The sequence below is a fragment of the Ictidomys tridecemlineatus genome, chromosome 12 (assembly GCF_052094955.1).
Source record: "Ictidomys tridecemlineatus isolate mIctTri1 chromosome 12, mIctTri1.hap1, whole genome shotgun sequence".
Classification (NCBI taxonomy): domain Eukaryota; kingdom Metazoa; phylum Chordata; class Mammalia; order Rodentia; family Sciuridae; genus Ictidomys; species Ictidomys tridecemlineatus.
In genome coordinates, this window is record NC_135488.1 from 96344365 (window position 1) to 96361566 (window position 17202).

The 17202-nt window shown below is 35.7% G+C and overlaps 1 protein-coding gene across 18 annotated transcripts in view; it reads right to left on the reverse strand.

Annotated features, from left to right (window-relative positions):
* Birc6 (baculoviral IAP repeat containing 6) overlaps positions 1-17202 on the reverse strand; it is a 212070-nt gene that overhangs the window by 150625 nt on the left and 44243 nt on the right. For all 18 annotated transcript variants that reach the window (XR_013429101.1, XM_078029413.1, XM_078029415.1 and 15 more), the window contains exons 7-10: positions 16631-16853; positions 16391-16551; positions 13184-13242; positions 7124-8518 (exon numbers count right to left, since the gene is read on the reverse strand). Coding sequence is in view for 17 of the 18 variants with exons in the window: in XM_078029413.1 (XP_077885539.1) it covers positions 7124-8518; positions 13184-13242; positions 16391-16551; positions 16631-16853 (1838 nt within the window). In the remaining variant the exon portion in view is untranslated. The remainder of the gene's footprint in view (positions 1-7123; positions 8519-13183; positions 13243-16390; positions 16552-16630; positions 16854-17202) is intronic.

The window sequence follows — 17202 nt, forward strand, 5'->3', positions numbered from 1 at the left end:
GGCTCAAGTGGTAGCGTGCTCGCCTGGCATGCGTGGGGCGCTGGGTTCGATCCTCAGCACCACATAAAAATAAAGATGCTATGTCCACCGAAAACTAAAAATAAATATTTAAAAAATTCTCTCTTTTAAAAAAAATCATATATATGTTCTTAAGGTATGCCACTGCATACATTTTAAGACATCAACTTTTCCTTACTCTTTATTGTTATTAATCTCATTCTTTAAAATGCACCTTCAGGGTCTGGGGTTGTGGCTCAATGGTAGCACACTTGCCTAGCATGTGTGATGCACTGGGTTCGATTCTCAGCATCATATACAAATAAATAAAATAAAGGCCCATCAACAACTAAAAAATATTTTTAAAAAATAAATAAATAAAATGCACTTTCAATAGTCAACACTTGAAGAACTGGGAGATAATGTTCAAAGTGGCAAAGTGGTTCATTTCTCGGGATTTTTCTAGGTCTTTAAATGCATCTAGATACACTATCAGCAGGGAAGTTCAAGATGGCATCTAAGATCCTCTGGCTAACTCTCCCCACAAACACACCCAGATGAATAGCCAGCAAAGGAGCTAAGGGTGAGAGACCATAGTGCCTGCTTTTTTTTTTTTTTTTTTTTTTTTTGGTAGTAGGGATTGAACTCAGAGGCACTTGACCACTGAGGCACATCCCCAGCCATGTTTTGTATGTTTTTATTCAGAGACAGGGTCTCACTGAATTGCTCAGCACCTTACCTTTTGCTGAGGCTGGCTTTGAACTTGTGATCCTCCTGCCTCAGCCTCCCCATAGTGCTTGATTTTTTTTTTTAAGTTGGACACACCATCTTTATTCTATTTATTTATTTATTTTTATATGGTGCTGAGGATCAAACCCAGAGGCTTGCACATGCTAGGCAAGCGCTCTACCACAACCCCAGCTCTAGTGCTTGATTTTTTTTTTAATTTTTATTTTTTTTTAAGAGTGGGAGAGAATTTTTTAGTATTTTATTTTTTAGTTCTCGGAGGATACAACATCTTTGTTGGTATGTGGCGCTGAGGATCGAACCCGGGCACGCACGCCAGGCGAGCGTGCTACCGCTTGAGCCACATTCCCAGCCCCCTAGTGCTTGATTTTTATAGAACAAAATAAAAGATCACTGAAGAAGGCAGCAAGAAAAGAGTTGCCTGATTCACCTTCATGCAGCCCAGTGTGCAGAGAGGTGCTTCCCACTTAGAAGAGGAGTGGAACCCAGTGCTGCTAGGAAATCCCCACAACCCCTAATGCAAGGCCAATCCCCGTCAACTGAGCTTCTGAAACAGTACCCTCTCCCATCTTCAGGCAGCAGAATAGGCTTCGGGGGAGGAAAGCATGACAGCTAGCATGTGGCTTTGTTTCAGGGCCAAGTACCAGGCTTGATGTCAAGAGAACACGCACCCACTAGACACTGAAGACCCTGTAATGCAGTCCAAAACTCACAGCCTCTAGACTATCTCCCACACCAGATGGAGACCTGGATGCCTATGGGCAGATCTGAATTTTGGTTGCAACAGTTCCAGCTTTGGAGTGGGCTTGGGGAACATCCTCCCTCCTCCCAATGCTGCAGGTCCCCATTATTGTTAAACTCGGGTGTTACCCAGTTTAGCACCACCTTTAATGGCCAAGGGACAGTCTCTACACCAATCCACCAACCTCAGGAAGCATGGCTTTTGCTAAGTCAGTGCTTGCATTAGGGGCTATAGAACTGCCCCAGCACTTTGGAGAGACTTGTGCTTTAGCTTGTAGCATGGGTCTCAGCATACCAGACTCTGCTGGTGCTTGTGGCTTTGAGACTCAGGCATAAACCAGCTTAGCATCAGCTAAGACAGCCAAAGATGTGCCTTCACCAACACTACCCTAACCCTTAGCAGTAGAGCATGTTACAGGATACAATACACCGAGGGTAGAATAGGATAGTATATACCAGACTTTGCCCCTGGAGCTTACTGCTAGGCTGTAAAATCAAACATTGGGCAGATCCTAAGAGACTCCATGTCTAACACAGCCTATGGAAGGAGCCTCTCAAACAGTCTGACTGCCAGAAGAACACACATGGCCCCAGTCAACCAAATTTCTATACTGGATAGTAACACCTATGGCTAGAGGCAGTGTTCTTGGACCACAAGTCCACCTCAGCAATATGCAGTCAATAGAAATGCTGTCTTGGTCCTAACAAAGTGTTTTGCTGGTCTTGGTGGGCTGGGAGGTCAGGGTTTGAAGCAGATTGGAAGTTTGGGTGGCCACTCGTGCCACAAAGAAGCCTTGGTCTGGCTCATCCACAGTAGCTGCCCATAGCCAGTCAGAATCCCACAATATCTGACCATAGGTCAGTGACTAGAAATAAGTCAGTTGGGCCTATGAAGGCCCCAAAAAGGAACTGTGGGAACAGATCAAGGCACTTTTCCTGTTTCTTTCTGAACAATACACCAACAGAGTATTCAGAACAAACCTGGGCTTGGATTGCTTTGCACGACCAAAACAGTGACAAGCCACCAACAGCAGACTTTTGGCAAATGTGGACCTAGGTACTGTCTATTACTAACTCAGTAGAAGGGACAACAGGCTCAGAGAAAATAAGCAGCATACTAAGAATATTTAGAAAAAAAGTCTGGGAAATGTAGCTTAGTGGTAAAGCACTAACTAGCCTAGCATGCAAAAAATCTGGGTTCAATTCCAGTGCTACCAAAAAGACCAAAATAAATATGGAAAGACAGGCACAAATGAAGTCAGATTAAGGAGACTGGAAAATATGCCCAAATGACAGAGAAAGCATCAAGATTATTCAGGAAACTATGATCTCCCTGGTACTCAAGGTGCCAGAAACTGACCAGACAGTAATCAGCATAGAAACACTTTCAAATTTTTTTTTAAATTTTTTAGTTGTAGTTGGACACAATATTTTTATTTATTTATTTTTATGTGGTGCTGGGGAACGAACCCAGGGCCTCACCAGTGCTAGGCAAGCACTCTACCACTGAGCCACAACCCCAGCCCAACACTCAGAGAATTAATAACAACTGTTATAAATAACCTCAATAAGCTTAAAGAAAACAATTCAATACTCAGAAAAAAAACTTGAAATTTTTAAAAATCAGAAATTTGAGCTAAAAAATACATTAAGTGTAATTTAAAACATGATGGAGGGCATTAACAGTAGGATAAATAAAACAGAAGAAAGAATTGGTGGAGTCAAAAAAAGACTATTTGAAAACACACAGGAGAAAAAACAAAGAATGAAGAGGAATGAGCAAAGTTTATGGGAACTATGGAATAGTAAAAAAAGAACAAAAAGTAGGGAAAAGTAGTTGAGAATGCCAAGAGGGAAGAAAGCTTATTCACAGAAGTTTTGGGTTGTTTTGTTTGTTTGTTTGTCCAGCAAAGTCAAAGGCCACCAGTCAAATTTAATTCAACCAAGTCTACCCCAATACATATTATTATCAAGCTCTTACACTGAAGGATAAAGATTCTCAAAGATACAAGAGAAAAGAAATGACATACAGGGATGCTCCAATTAAACTGAAAACCAACTTCTCAGCAGAAACATTACAAGCTAGAAAAGAGTACCAAAAGAATTTCACGGTACTCAAGGAAAAAAAACAGACAATTGAAAATACTGTACCCAGCAAAGTTAACCCTAAAAATGAAGGAAGGATAAACACTTTCCCAAACAAAAGCTGAGAAAATAATATGTCCATCATACCCTGTTCTATGAGAAACACTAAAGGAAGTTGTACAAACTGAAAGAGACATTAATAAGAAGAAAACATAGGAAGGCATAGGAAAACTTACTGGTAAGAGTAATTATATGAATTCAGAATGCTCTAATATTGTAAATATGGTGCAAAAACCACTTAGATTTGGTATAAAGACTTAACATTTAATATTGCTATTTTAAATTCTTTAAGCAGTTAGGCAAAATAAAAGTAGGTAAAATGGGATACCAAAAATTCAAAATGTGGGGAAGAACAGAATGCAAGTGGAGAGATTTCTTATATGTTCTTATTCTTTTATTTCTGCTCTTACCCTTATGATTATATTAAAAGTTCATTAAAAGATGGTTTTGGTAAGCCTCATGGTAACGAAAAAGCCAAAATCTATAATATACAAACCAAGAATAATGAAGGAAATAAAACAGCACCACCAAATAAATAATTTAAAAATTAAAACAAAACACACTACCTACTAGGGTAATTAACTTAACCACCAAGAAAGACTGTAAGGGAGAAGGAATGAAAGTTCATTCAGTTCTCCAATTAAAAAAACAGTGACTGAATGGAATAAAAAAAAAAAACAAGACTCAACTATATGTTTCTTGCAAGAAACTCACTTCTCCCATCAAATGAAGTAAAAGAACAGAGTTTAACAAAAGATTCCATGCAAATGGAAGCTAAAAGGAAGGGCCAGCCATACAAACATCAGATAAAATTTTAGTAAAAGTAGTAAAACAAGAAAAGGAAGATCATTATCTAATGATAAAAGGGTCAATTCAGCAAGGAATTAGAAATTCTAAATACACATTCATCCAGTATTAGAAAACCCAAAGCAGAGACACAACATACCAACACCTGTGAAATACAACAAAGGTAGTACTAGGAGGAAAACTTTATAGCAACCAATGCCCACATCAAAAAAGTACAAATTAAAAAAAAAAATCTACAATGCATCTCAAGGAAAACAAGAACAAGCTACACTTGAAATTAGAAGAAAAGAAATAATAAAGATCACATTTTGAATTTTTGAAATAATATATAAAAAGATGGGATTGTGGCTCAGTGGTAGAGCGCTCGCCTAGCACATGCAAGGCCCTGGGTCTAATCCTCAGCATCACATAAAAATAAATAAATAAAATAAAAGTATTGTATCCAACTACGTCTACATCTTTATTTTTTTTTAATATTTATTTATTTTTTTTTTAGTTCTCAGCAGACACAACATCTTTGTTGGTATGTGGTGCTGAGGATCGAACCCGGGCCGCACGCATGCCAGGCGAGCGCGCTACCGCTTGAGCCACATCCCCAGCCCAGGTCTACATCTTTAATGTTTATCTATCAGTTGAAAACTTTATAAATAATATTCTTAAAATTCCCCTATCACATGAAATCCCTTCCTAGAACTTCTATCTGTCCCAACTCCAAGAATACATCAATCTATTTTTTTTTTTTTTAGTTTTCGATGGACACAACATCTTTGTATGTGGTGCTGAGGATCAAACCTGGGCCTCATGCATGCCAGGTGAGCACGCTACCACTTGAGCCACATCCCCAGCCCATCAATCTATTTTTAACTGCTATTAAATATTTAAATACTTAATACCTAAATGTTTAAGGCTTAAATGCTATTTCCCTGAGTTGCTTTAAGCATATCTCATCAAATAACTGAAATCATTAAACCCTTCCTCCATTTCTGAAAAACATTCATGTCTTATCTAAGGATGTGCCCTAGGGCCAGAACCCAAAGATGTTGTGTCTGCTGAGAACTAAAAAAAAAATAAATAAATATTAAAAAAAAATAAAGATTCCAAACCTAACTTCCTTTTGGATGCTTTATAGTAAATTATATTGTTTTAACTTTTTAAATCTTTTGAATTAAAAGACTGCAAATTATTGTAGATGGACAACTACATCTACAATGGATTCAATGTATCATTTCTTGGCTTTTGTCATACTCTGGCATTAAATAATGTATATAGCTTAAAGCACCCTGATGACCAACCACCCAAGTGTGTATCCTGGCTCAGCCACTTTTTAGTTCTGTGGCTTAAGATAAGTTAGTCTTTCCCTCAGTTTTCTTATCTGCAGAATGGAGACAAAATAAAGTACATACCTCATAAAGTTGGATTTCATAACTAAATAAATTGACAAAGGTAAAGTTCTTAGAATAATGAACTGACACATATGTAATCAATAAATTAAAATGTAATCAATAAATTAAAATTAGCTGATACCTCAACATTTAGTAGTTGTTCTGAACTTCTCAACTCTAATTCAAAGTTCTGCATTACTCATTTTTAAATTAACCTAATTAGATTTTAGTATTATTTAAAAACTTTTTTTTCCTTGTTATTTCAGTATACATAGTTTAAAAAAAAAAAGGCAATTGGAACCACAATATTAGCCATTATTCTCCCTAACTAAACTATTGTAATCTATGAGGGAAAGCTCAGGTTAATGCCTACCAGAAGAACAGATAAAAGGTATGTGTAGCTCTTCTCAAATCCCAAAACCCTTGGCTGTATATCTTCTGACCCAATACTTCCTACTAAACTCTCGATAGAACTATTTGTTATTCCTCATATTGTTAAGCAATCCTTTTCAAAAACTGCTATATTGGGCTGGGGTATGGCTCAAGCAGTAACACACTCGCCTGGCATTGGGGGGCGGGGGAGGGGGGCTAGGTTCCATCCTCAGCACCACATAAAAATAAAATAAAAATGTTGTGTAAACCGAAAACTGAAAAATATTTAAAGAAAAAAATTCTCTCTTTAAAAAAAAAACTGCTTTATTTCACCAATTTAAAATGTATTTAATAGGGAAAAAAAACGAAAAAAAAGCATAGGGCTTCAAATGTTTCAAAACTGATTCCGAATCAACCAATATTAGGAGTACATCAGGAAAAAAGAAAAGTTTATTTGGCAAAACTCATAATTACCTGCTAAGTATTATTATTTCAAGAGGAAATAAGGACCAATAAATATCTATTCCAAAAGCCTTACATACATTATTTCATTTTACTCTAATAAGCCTGGGAAATAGGCCTTCTTATCCTAGTTTATAAATACATGAAGATTTACTGAATTTAAAATAACTTGTACAAGGTCACAAATTTGAGCAAAGGCAAAGGCAGGTCTAACAGTAAAAACAACAGGCTATTTTCCTGAAGTTAAAGCAGAGAAGATACTTTCCAAGGGATTTATTAACTTATTTATAAACAATCCTTACCTAGGGTGGCAGAAAAAGTTTTAAGAACACTTAAAACAGTAAATTACTTCATTGTAAAATAGTAAATTCCTCCCCATCTATATGGATCTTAATTTCACATTAGGTATGCACATAAACCATATATAAGGGTTTTATAAGATTTACGAAAGAAGCAAAAAAATAGCTTACCTTTGGTGCATGCACATAGCCTGTCTGTGCCCGAGCAGTAAATGACAGAAACAAATGTATCCTGTTCTTCAGTGCCCTCCTTTTTGGGCGGTTCTACTTTGGCCAAAATTTCAAAATTTGAAAGATCTAATATTTTTACATAACCTCCCTGAGTGGTTATTACCAGGTGTCCAAGAGTAGAAATGTCAGATTTTTTTTCTCTCTCAATGCCATTCTTTGAGGTTAACTGCATTTCTTCAACAGGTTCCTCACAATCATCCTCTCGATTATCCAATATATCTGGTGGAAGCAAAATAAGCGAGGTAATCGTGTCCTGGGGATCTTTGATATGTTGGATTTTTATTGGCTCCTCTTCTAAAGTCACTATCCGAGTGGCATAATTCATTTTATAAAGTAATAAATATCCACCACTAATATTCCTCTGCTCAGGCTGAATTATCAAAGGAGACTGTACATCTGCTGGTGGTTCATGATGGATTACACTAATATTTGCACCATTCACTACAGCAAGATTTGATTCCAGCTCACCTTTCCGTCTATTACATAGTGCAGAGTTTAATTTATTTAAATTATTCAAGGCCTCTACTTGATTTATTGCACTCAAGGATTCAACAGGGCACGTCCGCAGTCCTACCAGTAAGTGAATTCCATCAGCACAAGGAGTTATTGAATCTATACAAAGATTCTCCTCCTCTGCAAACTTAGGCAGCCTCAAGCACTGAACCAAAGTCCCAGGCTTGGGAAACACAGAGTTCCACTTCTCAGAATCTGGAGAGGTAAGGTTGGCTGCAGCATCCGCAAATTGCTGAATGTAAGTCACAGGAGGATCCTGCAACAACAATTGCTCCTGACTATCCAGCTCCATTTCAATAATCTGTGGAACCGTAAAACCATCATCATGCAAACTTTTACTCATAATATTGTTCATCTGTGAAAAGATTTTTCCTGCTTTCTCATCAGATTCTTTGATGCTATAAAGAAGTAAAACAGGTAAAGTCCTCCTTACAAGAGGAGAATTTAATTCTGAATTAGTGCAGGATTCATTGTCAGTTGACCCCTGTTCTGATATACTTTCACCCTGAGTTCTGCTTAAACCATCCAGTGACCTGTGCGAATTACTACTAATGGGTGAGGTAGCAGGAGATTTATAGGTTAATAAACCTCCAGCTAATAAACATGGAAAGGGAATGTTGTGTTGTTCCTGGTGCTTTTCCTTTGTCTTCTCACTCTTAGAGTTTGTTAAGCAAGGATTTGCCCCAAGTTCTTCAAGATCCTTAACTGTATCTTCAAGCACATTTGCAACAATCTCCCACTGAAGTTTTTCTGGCTGTTGGAGAATGCTGAGTGCTGTTATATCAAGGCTTACTTCCATGGCTTCCTTCTGTGATGTGTGCCCTTTGAAAAGGAACAATATTTATTAGATATGACCTTGTTAATTAAAATCAAAATCTGTGGTTTAACATGTTCACATTTATTTTTACTCATCCAGTCAGTGCATTATAATAAGTCAAAGAATTTAAAGTATTTTAAAAGACATTTAATCAAATCTGAGATGAACCTATTCAAAAAATTACAAAGGTATTCAAAATTATTTTCAATTTCAGAACTTACTCTACTGAGGTTCTGAAAACCTGCTTTAAAAAAAAAATAGAAAATTAGGGATGGGGTTGTGGCTCAGTGATAGAGTGCTTGCCTCGCATGTGTGAAGCACTGGGTTCAATCCTCAGCAGCACATAAAGTAAATAAAGATACTGCATTTATCTACAACTAAAAAATATATATATTAAAAAAATAGGAAATTAAAGAGCTAAAGAATGAGTATATTAATTATTCATCACTTTAAATGAATATTAAAACAAGATCTCTGTACTTTAATTCTAAACCAAAAAGACATCCAATACTACTGATGTATCTCTCATTTACATACTTTGAAAAATATCTAAGAAAAATTATCATAATCTTGATTGAATTTTCTTTATTCCTTAGGAATCAAAGCACCATTTCTTCTTTCTTATCCTATCATGCTGATTATCAGTGAATTATAGTTGTGTGAAATTTACTTCTAATCTGAGCTTAGAAACAAATAATAACTAGAAAGAAAAAGTTCTGCAAAATCTATCATTTTAAAGTGAAACACAGGGGCTGGGATTGTGGCTCAGTGATAGAACGCTCCTATAGAATGTGCAAGGCGCCGAGTTCAATCCTCAGCGCCACATAAAAATAAATAAATAAAATAAAGGTACTGTGTTCAACTACAACATATATATGAATGAATGAAATACACATATCTTCTGTACTATCTGCTAATTACAGTTCATTTAAAGGAAGCTCACTCACAATAACCAAAAAAGGCCTAGCTGCCCTTCAATAGATAAATGGATAAAGAAAATATAGTGTGTGTGATATATACATGTATATATATTACAGACACACACACATGGCGTATTGCTCGGCCATAAAGAACAACCTTTAACATTTGCTGGTAAATGGATGGAACTAGATACTACCATGCTAAGTGAAATAAGCCAGTCCCAAAAAGTCAAGGGTCAAATGTCTTCTCTATTATGCAGAAGCTAATCCAAAGCACAGGCGAGGACGTTTGAAAAAAAAATAATAAGAGAAAAAAGATTAGTAGAGTAGATAAAGGAAAAGGAAGGAGGGATAAAGGAGGGATGGATAGGGAAAGATGGTGGAATGAATCTACCTAACTTCCCGTATATGTATATAAATATACCACAGTGAATCTCATCATCATGTACATCTACAAGACATTAATTTTTTAAAAAATACTATACATAAATAGCAGAAAGATCAGTAGAGAAGGGGGAAGGGAACAGGTAGGGGGAAAGGGGAAGTACTAGGGATTGAAATAGAACAAAATTCCATGCCTTTATGTCAAAATGAATTCCCCTGTCATACATAACTAAAAAGAACCAATAAAAATAAAGGGAGAGCTGAGGTTGTAGCTAAGTGGTAGAGCGCTTGCCTACCATGGGTGAGGCACTGGGTGTGATCCTCAGCACCACATAAAAAATAAAGATTAAACTCTATTACTGGGCTGGGGATGTGGCTCGATCAGTAGCGCGCTCTCATGGCATGCATGCGGCCTGGGTTCAATCCTCAGCACCACATACAAAGATGTTATGTCTGCCGATAACTAAAAAATAAATATTAAAAAAGAATTCTCTCTCTCTCTAAAAAAAAAAAAAAAAGGAAAAAAACTTTATTACTAAAAAATGAAATCATTAATTAAAGGGAGTACAACTACACTACATTATACCTTATTGAACTTTCTTACCTCTTCAAATAATCCCCATACAAAAGTTTTATGCAGGCAACTTTCTAAAGTAATCAAACTTCAATTTAAACTTTTCTTTGACTTCCTGTCAAACATTCTCACTCTTTGTCAAAAGGCATGTATTCTTAATGCTGGTATGTGTTCCAAAACCAAAATTTTTTTGAGATGATCTAGATACCTCCTTTTTTCTGGGAGAGGGGGTAACCGGGGATTGAACTCAGGGGCACTTAACAATTGAGCCACGTCCCCATCCCTATTTTGTATTTTAGAGTAGAGACAGGATCTCACTTTAGAGACAGGATCTCACTGAGTTGCTTAGCGTCTCGCCTGTTGCTGAGGCTGGCTTTGAACTCTCAATCCTCCTGCCTCAGCATCCCAAGCCACTGGGATTAAGGACGTGCACCACAGCAACTGGCTTAATTACTTTTAAAAGTCTTAATCTTCAACTGAAAAATGTCTTATGAAGTCTCTTAGATTGCACTCACATTTTTTAAACAATTCTTCAGACAACAGAATTCAACTGAATGAAAATTAGTACCTAGAGTTTATAAATTTTCTAGATATTTTGGAAAAGGAACACATCTTTCATAATAACTGATACATGTATGGCTACTCCACAAGCCTCCAGAAAGTTACAAATAAGTCTTTTAAGATAACTAAATTAGTTTAGAAGAAATATAGTTTCTTATGAAAAAATGAGCTACTTAAAAATTCTCAATTGAGGCAATTACAATTTTTGAACAGAAAGGTTTTTTTTTTTTTCGCTTTTCAAAGCTACCTTTTAATTCTACACACAGAAAACATTCTCAACCCTTAAAGATGTGTTGCCATATGCAGTCAACAGTAATGTGAAAATTTTTCTAGGTGCTGACAAATGAAGTCAAAAGATAATTTTAAAAATTCTAAAGTTAGAAAAGGGATAAGAAAATAAACAATACATCTATTATTAATTACAAATATACACAGTAAGACCTTTAAGATCTATAAGAACTATACCCAGAAAAAAAGAACAAAGCTAGAGCATGTAAAGGTTACAATCAGAATCAAAATTTAAGGGAAAAAAAAGAAAATAAGAACATTTAATGCAAACACTTCACATTACAAAGGAAAATCTTAAACCCACAGAGTTTAAGTGGCCCAGCCTTTTGTTAATCACTTTCAAAAAGATTTCATGATAAATTAGAATTCAGAGAACATGTATTACTCTATAATAACCATAATTTTTAACTACTGTACTACACAAAACCATATCTCTTCTAAAGAGATTTATTTAGTTACACATATCCTTAGTTCATGACATTTGGCATTAAATGATAGCCACAACTTATTTATAGTCATTTCTTTAAAACACTAGCTACTTTTCAGGTACTATGTTCTAAGTCTTACAGTTATATATTTAAAGACTAGAACTATGAATAATATGAATAATCACTGTTTAACATATAAGGAAATGCAACTGGACAATAAGTAACAGAGTTGGAGTATAAATTCTGACATAATAAAACTAATTTGAGAATCACTATTATTCTTTCCTATAAAATAACATTAACCTGGGTGTGGTGGTACACACCTGTAATCCCAGCAATTTGAGAGGCTGATGCAGGAAGAATTGCACATTCAAGGCCAGCCTCAGCAACTGAGCAAGGCCCTCATTAATTTAGCAATTCCATGCCTCAAAATAAAAATAACCTAAGGATGTAGCTCAGTGGTAGAGCACCGCTGGGTTAAATCACCAGTACTAAATAAATAAATAGATAGATAGATAGATAGATAGATAGATAGATAAATGTAGTATGCTTGGTACTAAATTTAGTACACTTGATAGATACTTTCAAATTTATTTTCCATATATTTTTCTTTTAAGAATAAAGAGTTTTACATTTATTTAAGAGAATACATTATACACTATGTACTTACCATTAATTCAAGATTTCTCAACCAATCTGGAAAGCAGTATGGAGATTCCTTAGAAAACTTGGAATGGAACCACCATTTGACCCAGCTACCCCACTCCTTAGTCTATACCCAAAGGACTTAAAATTAGCATACTATAGTAATCAACCACATCAATGTTTATAGCAGCTCAACTCACAATAGCTAAACTTTGGAAACAACCTAGGTGCCCTTCAGTAGATGGATGGATAAATAAACTGTGGTATACATACACAACAGAATATTACTCAGCATTTAAGAGAATAAACTTATGGCATTTGCAGGTAAACGGATGGAGTTGGAGAATATCATGCTAAGCGAAGTAAGCCAATCCCAAAAAATAAAAAATAAAAGCAGAATGTTCTCTTTTAAGTGGATGCTGATCCATAAGAAGGTGAGGGTAATGGAGGAACTTCAATGGGGTAAGAGGCGGGGGCGGGGAGGGGGTATGAGGGCAGGAATGAAATGGACATCATTACCCTAGGTACATGTATGACTGCACATATGGTGTGACACTATATCATGTACAATCAGAAATGAAAAGTGTGCTGCAATTGTGTACAATGAATCAAAATGCATTCTGCTGTCCTATATACCTAATTAAAATTAATTAATTAATTTTAAAAAGATTACTAAAACTGTAAAAAAAAAAAAAGAGCAAAGAAGAGACATCAATGATTTCTGATACAAAAAGATTTGGGTTTTCTGCACAAATTACTGAAAATTTTGAGTTTGCATTAACTAAGAAATTCAGACTTAAACAGTATTTAGCTTTACCTAGAATAATAAATAGAAGGATTTACAAAGATAATCTAATAATTTTTACATACCTGTCACAGAATCTGATCTGGAATGCTCTTCACTGTCTGAATCCTCCAGTAAATCATCACTTAAATTAAAAGTAAAAATGAAAAACAATCTGAATTCAATAAGAAACATTCATCATATGAGAAATCAAAACAAAAGTGTAATGTTAAAATCACTGCTATATATCTCAAATGTAAATAACATAAAAAACTATTAAAACTAGCTTGAAATGAAATACAAATAATAAAGTCTTAATCACCATAAATCATTAAGTAAATGTCTACCTGAAATAGGGTGTGGATACTTACAGGAATCAATATAACATTTAGGGATTTGAAATCTACTATGTGACTGGTGATAATTTAGGCAAATAAAAGGGTACAGAGGAGCAGTTAATAAATTTAAGCATAAGCTTGCAAAAGTAAAATTTTAAGGACTATTCTATTATTGAATTTAGAAAAGTTACTTTAAAACCTAATAAAATTGTACAAATACATGTGTAAGTACACATACTCACACCAACATGCATTTCATTTTTATTTTGTGGGGTTTTTCTGTTTTGTAAAGGCTGCTAATAACTCCTTGACAAACTATTACACTCAGAAGTTAGAGGTTAACACAACAATAGTCCCTCCTTTGAGCATCACTCAAGTGGCGATGAAACTGTCAGCCTCCCTCTTTGAATCGACCTCTATCCTCTCTCTCTCCACTGTTAGCCAACAAGAAAAAACAGGTCATTACATACAAAACAAACATAATATTGGGCTCTGTCTGGACTCTCTTAATCAGCACATCTTACAGTGGTTTCTAAAATTCTGATACCTCATTATGAAAACAAAAAGATGCATTTTGCAGAAAGAAAGGGCAATTTTGGGCTGGGGATGTGGCTCAAGCGGTAGCGCGCTCGCATGGCATGCATGCGGCCCGGGTTCAATCCTCAGCACTACATACCAACAAAGATGTTGTGTCCACCGAGAACTAAAAAATAAATATTAAAAATTCTCTCTCTCTCTCTCTCTCTCACTCTCTCTTAAAAAAAAAAAAAGAAAGGGCAATTTTACCCTTTTGAAATAATATACTTAAGTCTGAAATGCGGAGACATTTATAATGTTATTTGATTTCTAGTCATGGTCTCCACTGAAAACGCTTAGGGATACTACATACCAAGGCAACATTTGAAATTTGGGAGGGGTTCACCTAAATAATTTTAACAAAGTTTCTGTTTTAGTTTTTTTAAGTGATAATCATTGTTCATAAACTAATTTAATAGTATAATTTAGGCGGGGGAGGACGAGGCAAGAGGATCACAAGTTCAAAGCCAGCCTCAGCAAAAGCGAGGCTGTAAGCAACTCAGTGAGACCCTGTCTCTAAATAAAATACAAAATAGAGCTGGGGATGAGGCTCAGCAGTCGGGTGCCCCTGAGTTCAATCCCCAATACCAAAAAAAAAAAAAAAAAAAGTAACTAACCGCACACAACAAAAGCAAGCTGCTTTCCCATCACTCTCACATGGATTTGTAACTGAGAACATCCACGAAGCTTTAATTCAGTATGTTCTCGAGCACACACCACTATCAATAATTTCCACGTGCTATTACCAAAGAGGAACTAGACAGTGATAATCTTTCTAAATTAATTTCCCAATAATAAAATAATTCCCATTAATAAAATTTTACATACTTCGTAATGAAGTACATGCCACCAAAAGGGATTGTGAAGTAAAATAATAAATCACGGAATAAATGTGGCACCAATCAGTAACAACAGAAGCCCCTGCAGATGAATTGGTAGATACCATCAGTATCTAAAGACATCTGATGACAGTTAAACATCCTCCATTTCACATTGCTACCTAACCTCTTACCAGTGATAGCAGCTATTGCTTATCATCAATATCATCAACTGATTGGCTCACTGCCTCCTTGGGAAATCACACAAACATTGTTGTGTGATCCAGGCCGAGTACACAGTCATAACTGCAGAAGTTCATAGAAAACAAGTGGGTGAACTGGGATTTTAATTTGATTCTCCTGCCCAACACAAATCAGTAAAGTCACAAAAATCAGCTACCTGTCAGAGAAGTTGAGAGGAGAATCTAGAAGAGCAATTTTAATGTTTCTATATCAATGATTATGATGCCTCAACTCCCTGTTCACTAATGGTATACTGTTCTAAATAATTAGGTCCTCTTGCTTTATCTAACGTCATTTCACTTTCATTAGTGAAATTTTATTTCCTTTTTTTAAAAAATATTTTTTAGTTGTAGTTGAACACAATACCTTTATTTTATTTATTTATTGTTATATGGTGCTGAGGATTGAACCCAGGGCCCCACATGTGCTAGGCAAGTGCTCTACCGCTGAGCCACAATCCCAGCCCTATTTCCTTTTTCTTTCCTTTTGTATTTTATTTAGAGACAGGGTCTCACTGTGTCGCACAGGGCCTTGCTAAGTTACTGAGGCTGGCTTTGAAATCGCCACCCTGCTGCCTCAGATTCCCAAGACACTGGGATTTCAGGTGCGCACCACCACACACAACCTCACTTCCATTTTTGAGGAGCTAATGAAAAATGAGAAACAAATCATTTGTTTCAACTGCTCTATGAGAAGATTTAATTTTAAAAAAGTGAATCACAAATCTAATCCAAGGATTTGATTTTTTTATGCTTTTTTTCCCACCCCCACCGCACTTTTGGTATGAAGGTTGAACCCTGGCCATTGTACCTGCATAGCATACGCTTTTACCACTGAGCGACACCCACAATCAATCAACTTTATTTTCTTATGGCAATTATTGCCAACTGACAGAAAATAAGAAAGACAAAAAGGTTACAGGCCACAGTATTTCTGAATGAAAATTTCTCTTTGAGAATCAAAGGTTTCAGTTTTCTGACCAGACATTTTTTTTAAATAATACTTATTTATTTTTTTTAGTTGTAGTTGGACACAATACCCCTATTTCATTTGTTTTTATGTGGTACTGAGGATCGAACCCAGTACCTCACACGTGCAAGGCAGGTGCTCTACCACTGAGCTACAGTCCCAGTCCCCAGACATTTATTTTCTAATTTTGATAAATTCTGACATTTATTTTCTGATTCTGAAAAATTTTATAATCTTGATAAATTCTATGCCTCTTTAGGTAGAACAATGAGAACATAAAATTTTTAAAAAGAAAACTTGTAACATTTATAAATACTACTAAATAAATACTACTAATAAATTCACATACCTATCTCCTTCCAATTTTGGTATATCTGAGCAACTAGAGGAATCCTCCAGCCATGCCAAAGTTGGTCTCCTTGAATCAACTCCTGAGCTAGGTTCTCCTGATAGAATAAGCTGTTGTACAATTGCTGGATCATAGGCATTAATTTCAAACTTTAAGTGCACCTAAACAAATGAAAATCCTAAGTTTACAATTGATTTTTTTTTTCAATTATGAATCTGTTACTTCAAAAATAAAGCATACCTTCATGAGTTTAGAAACATCCCATATGCAGATCTTTCCTCGTTTTGTTGCAGCTGCTAGAAAATGGGGGCAACTCCCAGACCCAAAGCAAGATATTCTGTCAGTTCCATCCGTACAAGGAAACTGTGCAGGACTTGTTGCAAGTGTGACTGACAATGGCACATTCTGTGTGTGCTCACCTTTAACAAATGGGCAGTTTGGAGAATGTCTCTCATGTTCCGACCTGTACACAGATTAAGAAATAAAAAGATTACTGAAAAACGAAGCAGTTAAACTAGTACATTAAAACAGAACTCCACATAAATGTCAAAATATATTCTACTGTCATGTGTGACTAAAAAAAGTAAATAAGACTTATTAGAAAAAAAATAGAACTTCAGGATCAGCTCCTTTTTTGTAAAAAACTCAAGTCACAAAAAGTCAGTCTCAAAGGAAACTGAGAAACCAGTACTATAATTCATGCTATATTAGCATATTGATAAAACAGTCTAAACTCCTCATATTACTTCAAAATGGTTTCCTACAATTCTCCACCACAACTATAAATCACATATTGTAGGATATCAATAAAT